General features: G+C 65.3%; 1 protein-coding gene across 1 annotated transcript; it reads left to right on the top strand.

Moving 5' to 3' along the window:
* Positions 1–6: 6 nt before the first annotated feature.
* Ssbp4 (single stranded DNA binding protein 4) lies at positions 7–7,333 on the top strand. Its single transcript, XM_004646857.2, has 17 exons — positions 7–120; positions 3,153–3,225; positions 3,344–3,405; positions 3,493–3,577; positions 4,725–4,814; positions 5,215–5,274; positions 5,351–5,420; positions 5,505–5,575; positions 5,647–5,714; positions 5,925–5,970; positions 6,046–6,081; positions 6,160–6,214; positions 6,299–6,369; positions 6,454–6,532; positions 6,628–6,656; positions 6,730–6,837; positions 7,094–7,333. Exons 1-17 carry the CDS (start codon positions 62–64, stop codon positions 7,121–7,123), a joined length of 1,092 nt encoding a protein of 363 aa, XP_004646914.1. The 5' UTR covers positions 7–61; the 3' UTR covers positions 7,124–7,333.
* Positions 7,334–7,393: the final 60 nt, after the last annotated feature.

The following is a 7,393-nucleotide window of genomic DNA, read 5'->3' as shown; positions in this document are numbered from 1 at the left end:
AGGCGGGCGCGGCCCCCGGCGGCGCCTGACAGGTGTGGGCGGCGGCGCGGCGCGGAGCAGCATGTACGCCAAGGGGGGCAAGGGCTCGGCAGTGCCCTCAGACGGCCAGGCGCGCGAGAAGTGAGTGGGCGCAGGCGCGCGGGTGGGGGACGCGCGGGATCCGGGCGGGCCGCGAGGGGCGAGACGCCCCCGCCCCAGGGAGGAAACTTAGAGGCACGGGGGACACGGGCTGCGTCGCTTTTCGCCCCTTGTGGAAGTTTCTCGGGTGGGGACACCGGGCGCCCCGCGATCCTGGCCGTGGAGAGGGGTACCTTGAGGGCGCTGCCACCTGTGCGCTCGACCCGAGCACCTGCATAGTGTCCAGGAGCGACCCCCGGGGAGGCCGCGCGGTTCGCTGTCTGGTCACAGCCCGAGTCTCCCCATTCCTGAGATACGCGCCTGGGGCCCCTCTAGTTCTGAGCATGGCTGTGGGTGGTGCGGGATGAGTGTCTCCGGCTGGTGGAGGGCGGGTCCCTAAGTCCCTAGATAGACCTTGCGGGTGGAGGAAGTGGGGTCTTGCCGGGGTCCTGGAGTGGGGATGCAGCTGAGTGTCCCCCAAAGCTGGGCTGTTCCCAGAGCGTGGCACTGTTGTGCCCCTGTTCCGTGGCTGTGATCCAGGGAGTGCCCCAGCCTGACCCGCTTTCCTTCCGTGGGAAATGAGGAGAGCTTTTGAAGGTGGCTGGAGTCCTGACTGCCCCACAGCAAGGACACTCTAGGTTTGGCCAGAGTGCAGGGCCCGGTGGCTGGCAGATTCACAGCCCAGAGGCCAAGGCATGCGGGGTGCTCCCCAGAGCACAGAGGAGGCTGGGTCATCAGGCATGGCTGGTGGAAGGCTGGGCAGGACCGGGAGGACCCCCACCACAACCACACTGCCCAGACTCAGCCCCTTGGGAGAAGTGTCTGACCCTCCACAACCTTACTAAGTTGGTGAAGCTCAAGGACATTTTGAAACTGCCACCTGAGCTGTTGCCAAGGCTGGAACCAGGGGGTGTCTGGCCTGGTCGCCCCACCCTTGCCAGCATGTCCCTTCCCTGTCCCCATCAGCTTGTGGGTCTGGGGGCAGCCACCCATGAGTGGGAGCTGTTCTGTGCTGGGCAGACCTTTGCTAGGCTGCCTGGGGTGCAGCTCAGCGGGGTGCACATGCATGGCAGGAGGGAGACCAGGCTGCTGTCCCTGTATCTGGCCAGTCCTCATCACAGATCCCAAGAGACCCGACAGTGAGGGGTGCATCAGGAAGCAGGGGCCCAGCACACACAGAAATGCCAGATGTGGGTCCCTGCAGAAGTGGTTGTAGGTGGATGGAGAGATCAGGAAGACCCTGGGTGGCCATGTCCTTGCGCTTGCCCAGCAGGGACTAAAAGGTCAGGAGAGCTAGCAGCCTTCTTTCAAGGGCCTTGGAGAGCCCTTGGAGAAGTAGGGGCAGCCTGCTGGTGACCCTAGCTCAGTTATCTTGCATGAGCTGTGGACAGGCTTCTTTTGGAGTCCTCAGGGCAGGGAACACAAGCAGGTTAGGCACCCGTACAGCAGCCCCTGACTCAGGAAATACCAGCTGCTGGCCAGAGCCGCTTCCTGTCTCCAGGCCTTGGTTTCCTCTTCTTCTGGGAAGTGGAGTGAAGAGGGTTGCATGGCCTGATCCTCACCTCTACCGTGGTGTCCTCCCTGCTCAGAGCCTAAGATGAGGAAGGGTCACAAAGGCATCCTCCCGCCCCCAGGCTCCTGGACCTGGCGGTTGTCAGTGGAAAGGTGGAGTGTTTGGTGGTCTCTACTGTGACCCCAGAGCCCAGGCCTGGAGGAGGAGGCAGCACTGGCTGGGTTCTGGGTCATCGCTGCCTGCCTGCCTGGGGTCTGCACCCTTGAGCATGGTGCCCACTCTAGGGCCCATGGTGACAGCCTGTTGTGTCACTTGGCTTGGTTTGGAGATGGCCCATGGCTGCTGCAGTCACCTGCCGCGAAGGTCAGGGTCTGAGAAAGGAGCTCAGCCACAGACCCTGGGCTTGGGAAGTTGGGGCAACAGGGTGGGGAGGTGAGGGGACAGTCTAGAGGGGCCTGGGAAGGGTTAGATTGGCCCTGAGGTGAGTGCAGTGTCCTGCCTCTCACCCCCCACTCCCAGCAATGTGTGCTGGGTACCTCTGGGCAGAGGCTGGTGGGACTGTCTGAGCCATTAGTGGCCTGGGTCACCTGTCTGGGCAGCCCTGGAGCCCAGAGGCGAGTGAGCTGCAGCTCCCTGTCCTCCAAGCCCTGTGGGCTTGCTTCTGCACCTTGCCTCATGGCACACAAAGTGTGGGGTGAATACCCCCCCACCCGCTGTCCCCCCCTGGCCTGGCATCCTCCAGGTATTTCCGCCACCCCCGCCCCAGATGGAGAAGGGGCAGACCCCAGGGCAGAGGCAGAGCTGGGGCGGGGTCCCCACACCCTTGTCCCAGAGTTAGAGGGGCAGGGGCGAGGCAGGCTGAGAGGTGAGAGGAAAGAGGGCCCTGAACTGGGCAGGCCCTGAGTGCAGGATGGTGCACACCTAAGGTGAGGGAGGGCTGGGGTGGGATGTCCCTGGGGGTGGCCTCCCTCCACTGACCCCTGCTGTGAAGGTGAAGGGCACTGGTGCAGCCTGGCTGGGCAGGGAGGCCAAGTCTTTGTTCTTGGGGAAGTAGTGGTGTACAGGACCCCACAGGCTGCCAGTGCATTGGACACAGGGGTGTTGGGACTGGGGCTATGGCCGCGTGTGTGCGTCCTCCCACTTCCCCTCTGCTCCTAGAATCCCGGGGAGCCATGGTTTAGGAACACCAGGGAAGGGCAAGTCAGTGGTGTTCCCTGCGCACACATCCTGGCTGGGCAGGCTTGCTGGAAGTCAAGTCTGCTCTGGGGTAGAGTGTTGGTAAGACAGGGTCAGGCTTGGTCCACAAGGGAGTGTTGGAACCAGGCAACCTGGGCCTTAAGTCACTGGGGGTAGGAGCATCGAAGGTTGGGCGTTTATGGGTGTGTAGGAGGTGGCCAGGCCGAAGAGGCCATTTTCTGTGAGCCATGGGGGACAGCAGGGAGACCAGAGTGGGCTTGGAGTGGTGTCCACTTGCCTACCTGCGTGAGCTGCTGGGGACCCTGACCTGCTGCCTGCCCCACAGGCTGGCGCTGTATGTGTATGAGTACCTGCTGCACGTGGGCGCCCAGAAGTCAGCCCAAACCTTCCTGTCAGAGGTAAGGGTCCCCTTCCCGGGTGGGCCGCCCCCACCTCCCACCCCACACGGGGCGGAGGGGGGGTACATTGAAAACAATGTGGGCAGGCAGGACCTTACTGCGTGCCCTCTCCTCACAGATTCGGTGGGAGAAGAACATCACGCTTGGGGAGCCCCCAGGCTTCCTGCATTCCTGGTGGTGGTGCGTGTGAGTCGGTGGGGGGGGGGGAGCGGGGCACGCGGTGGAGCAACTGGACTGTCTGCCCCCCACAACCCCCTCCCCCCACAGCGTGTTCTGGGACCTGTACTGCGCCGCGCCAGACCGCAGGGAGACCTGCGACCACGCGGGCGAGGCCAAGGCCTTCCAGGACCACGTGAGTGCTGGGGTCTGACACTCTCGGGGGTGGGGGCGCGCTGCTGCCTTCTGCTCGGCTAGAGGTGCTCGGCGCGCGCCCTGCAAGTGCGTGGGAGCGGGGCTGCGCTGCTGCTCTGCGGGCCTCGCTGTCCCGTGCCCAAGCCGGGGTACCTGGAGCTTGGAACCCCAGCCCCCTCCCAGCGCGCAGCCCCTTCCGCCTCTGCGGCTAGGGTCTGGCGGCCTCCCGGGCGCCCCCGCCTTCGTGCGCATGCGACAGTTCCGGGGTTGCCATGGTGGCGAGGGCGCGTCCGTGAGGGGAAACACGGGCGCCGCGGTGGGGGTGGGGCTCCTTGGTCTCTGCAGCTGGGTGCAAGTTCTACCCGGCCTGGGCGGTGGGGCGCTCATGCCCGCACCGCGAGGCGCTTTACTCCCGCCAGAGGCTCAGTCCACCCCTCCCTGGCTCTGGCCTCCTAAGCCGACCTTGGCGTCTCCGGGAAACGCGAGGAGGCACCCTGCTGTAGTTATGACAACAGGGCAGGGCTGTGGCTTTGCTGGGCTGGCTGATGACTGGTGTAGGGGACTGACCAGGCTCAGCCACATCCCTCTTCCCAGCCCGAGGCGGCTTCTTCCAGAGGGGACTTGTTGGTTGGGACCCTGGCCAGAGTGGGTCTATGACCCCTCTCAGGCATAAGGTCTTTCCAGCGATGAGAGTCTTGTCACTGCTGGCCCACAGAGGCAGGCGCACCTGGGACTTGGTGTGGAGAGCAGAGCTGGTCGGTCTGGCTGGGGCTGGCCTGGGAACCGGGGTCAATGTTGGGGCCTGCTGAGCTGCCTACAAGCCGTGGCACAGAGCTGGGGATGGCTGTAGGGGCTGATAGGTGACCACCCTGTTGGTATAGGCCTGTGCCAGTTCTGTCACAAGCCTCCAGCAGGGACTCAAGGACCAAGGAGTCGCTAGGGTGGCTCAAGGCTTGCCAGGGTTGCTTCATCCAAGGGGAAGGGCAGCTGGCCTCCACCTGTAGAGGATGTGCCTTCCGCGTGGTCACAGGCTCTGCTAGCCTGACTAGCTGGCGGCACACCACCCCGCAGCCCCCTGCAGAGGAGACGGGACACACTGGGCAGGAAGTATCCTGTCAGAGTTCCCACAACATCACCCACTTCTGCAGAGTGCTGCGGCCACCCCGAGCCCGGTGATGGGGACCATGACCCCGAGTGACGCAATGACCCCAGGCCCCATGGCATCTGGCTTCTTTCAGGTACAACCAGGCTGCATTGGTCTGGTGTGTGAGGGTGGCATTGGCAGGGCTATAGCCAGAGTTGGGGCCACACAGGTGTGCTGGGGTGTGGGGGTGGGTTAGCTGCCTCCTGCCTCTGTCACTTCCCCCTCCTGCCTTGGCCAGGCCCTGTTGAGTACCAGGGAACAGGCTTTCTGGGGATCAGCCAGTTAGCCTGGCTCTGTCTTCACGGGTCACTCCAGTGCCAGTGTGACAGCTATCTGACCCTTCCCGTGGGCAGGACACTGTACCTGCTTGCCAGCTGCCTGTGCCAGTGGGAGTAGGGGATCCAGATGTGGAGCCAGGTGTAGCAGAGTAGAGCGGGTCAGTTTGAGGGGCTAAAGATTAGGTGGAGGCACTGATGCCCACCCCCCTCTTCCAGCCTTTCATGTCCCCGCGGTTCCCAGGGGGCCCCCGGCCCACCCTGAGGATGCCAAATCAGGTGAGAAGGGATGAGGGCAAGGGCAGGAGCTGGGCTGGGGTAGGGGTGCCCCCACACTCAGTGCTGCCCCCTACAGCCTCCTGTGGGCCTCCCGGGCTCCCAGCCCCTGCTCCCTGGCGCCATGGACCCCTCCGCTCGCATGCAGGGTGAGTAGGGTCCCCCACCCATCTGGGCCCCTGACCATGTGTCCTGAGAAACAGCCAATGAGTCCCTTCCTTTGCTCACCCCAGGGCACTCGAGCATGGGCGGCCCGATGCAGAGAGTGACACCACCCCGGGGCATGGCAGGCGTCGGGCCCCAGGTAAGGTTTCAGGAGGGCAGGGTGGCAGGGCCATCCCCATGAGCCTTGGCTCAGGTCCTCTGCCTCCACAGGGCTATGGAGGCGGCATGCGGCCCCCGCCCAACGCCCTCACCGGACCAGGACTACCTACCATGAACATGTAAGGCCTTGAGGGGGTCCCTAGATTGTGTCTGCAGGCCTCTTGGCCTCTCTGGGACCCCTGAGTTCTTGGGGTGGGTAGATTAAGGTAGTGATGGCGGGACATGAGCCCACTGGAACCAGTCAGAGCCCACCAGGCAGCACCCATGGTCGTGTTGGCCCGGGGAGCCAGGTGTTTCTGTACCTTGCTCCAGGCAGACTCCTCTTCCAGGACCCCTGGAGTTCGCGGCCCTTGGGCCAGCCCTAGTGGCAACTCGGTGAGTCTGGGCAGGGGTGGGAGATGGCTGGGCCAGCACCCCAGTCACCCACTCACAGCCTACCCCCCTCCTCAGATCCCCTACTCTTCCTCTTCCCCGGTCAGCTACACGGTGAGTGGTGAGGTGTGGGTGCTGGGCAGGGTTGCATGATGTCGACTGGCTGCTCATCTCCCTCCTTTCTGCCCACAGGGACCCCCAGGAGGTGGTGGGCCCCCCGGGACGCCTATCATGCCCAGCCCTGGAGGTAGGGCCGGCAGTGATGGGCGGGTGACTGGCAGCCCGCAACCAGTGGAACACCGTGCCCACCTGATGCCACTGTCTTCCCCAGATTCCACCACATCCAGCGAGAGCATGTTCACCCTTATGAACCCCCTGGGGCCGGGCGCCGGCAGGGCTAATGTGAGTGCCCGCGCGGGCGTGGCACGGGCCCCCAGCCTGCCGCGGGACGCAGCCTCACCTCACCTGCCCGCCCTGTGCCCACAGTTCCCTCTCGGGCCCGGCGCTGAGGGCCCTATGGCCGCCGTGAGCGCGATGGAGCCGCACCCAGTGAACGGATCCCTGGGTGAGTCGCGCCCCCTGGTGGCTTCCCCGACGCGGGCGGGCGGGCGGGCGTTGACGCAGAGGGGACACCCTGAGTCGCGTTGCTCTGACCCGCAGGCTCGGGTGACATGGATGGGTTGCCGAAGGTAAGGGCAGTACCCCCCGGGGTACCGGGGCGGGGCGCGGGCCAGGCCGGGAGCTGACGGCAGCCGCCCCTAGAGCTCCCCCGGCGCTGTGGCCGGCTTGAGCACCGCCCCGGGCACCCCGCGGGACGACGGCGAGATGGCGGCCGCCGGGACCTTCCTGCACCCCTTCCCGGGCGAAAGCGTAAGCGACTGCGTCGAGTCCCTCCCCGCGGCGGCGGCGTCGGGCCGGAGGGGCCTGACGGGCAGACCCCGGCGGGGCGGCCGGGGGGCCAGAGCAAGACCGTGACCCGGCGGGCCAGGTGGGGGGGCGGCCGCGCACCTTCCCCCTCCCGCCCTGCCTTCCACGCCTCCCCCTCCCACCCTGGCCCCTTCCCTGGGGGGCGGGTCCCAGCCGAGGCCGGAGCTGAACCGGCTCGCGCACCTTTCTCTCCCCGCAGTACTCCCCAGGGATGACCATGAGCGTGTGACGGGCGGGTGGGGCGCAGCCGTGTCCTACCGGCCCAGGTCATAGCTCTGGCACCTGGACACCTGGCCTGGCCGTCTCGGCCGGGAGCCTCGCACGAAGGACTCTCATTTTATAAAATGCAAAGACCTCAGAGATGCTCTTTCCCTAGTGGGCCTGGCCCAGGATTGTCCCTGGGCTCCTCAATAAATGGAACTCGTTTTGGTTTTTGGTACTTGGTCTCTTGACTGGTAGCGTGGACTTAGCGCCACCCGGAGTGTGGGACTGATGGGGG

The sequence above is a fragment of the Octodon degus genome, unplaced genomic scaffold, assembly GCF_000260255.1.
Source record: "Octodon degus isolate 3935 unplaced genomic scaffold, OctDeg1.0 scaffold00282, whole genome shotgun sequence".
NCBI lineage: Eukaryota > Metazoa > Chordata > Mammalia > Rodentia > Octodontidae > Octodon > Octodon degus.
This window is presented reverse-complemented; position numbering and strand designations above follow the sequence as displayed.

Coding starts and splice junctions, on each gene's coding strand:
- Ssbp4 (XM_004646857.2), top strand. CDS start 62: ATGTACGCCAAGGGGGGCAAGGGCTCGGCAGTGCCCTCAGACGGCCAG. Junction 3,406..3,492: donor TTCCTGCATTCCTGGTGGTG/GTGCGTGTGAGT, acceptor CTCCCCCCACAG/CGTGTTCTGGGACCTGTACT. Junction 6,215..6,298: donor TATCATGCCCAGCCCTGGAG/GTAGGGCCGGCA, acceptor TGTCTTCCCCAG/ATTCCACCACATCCAGCGAG.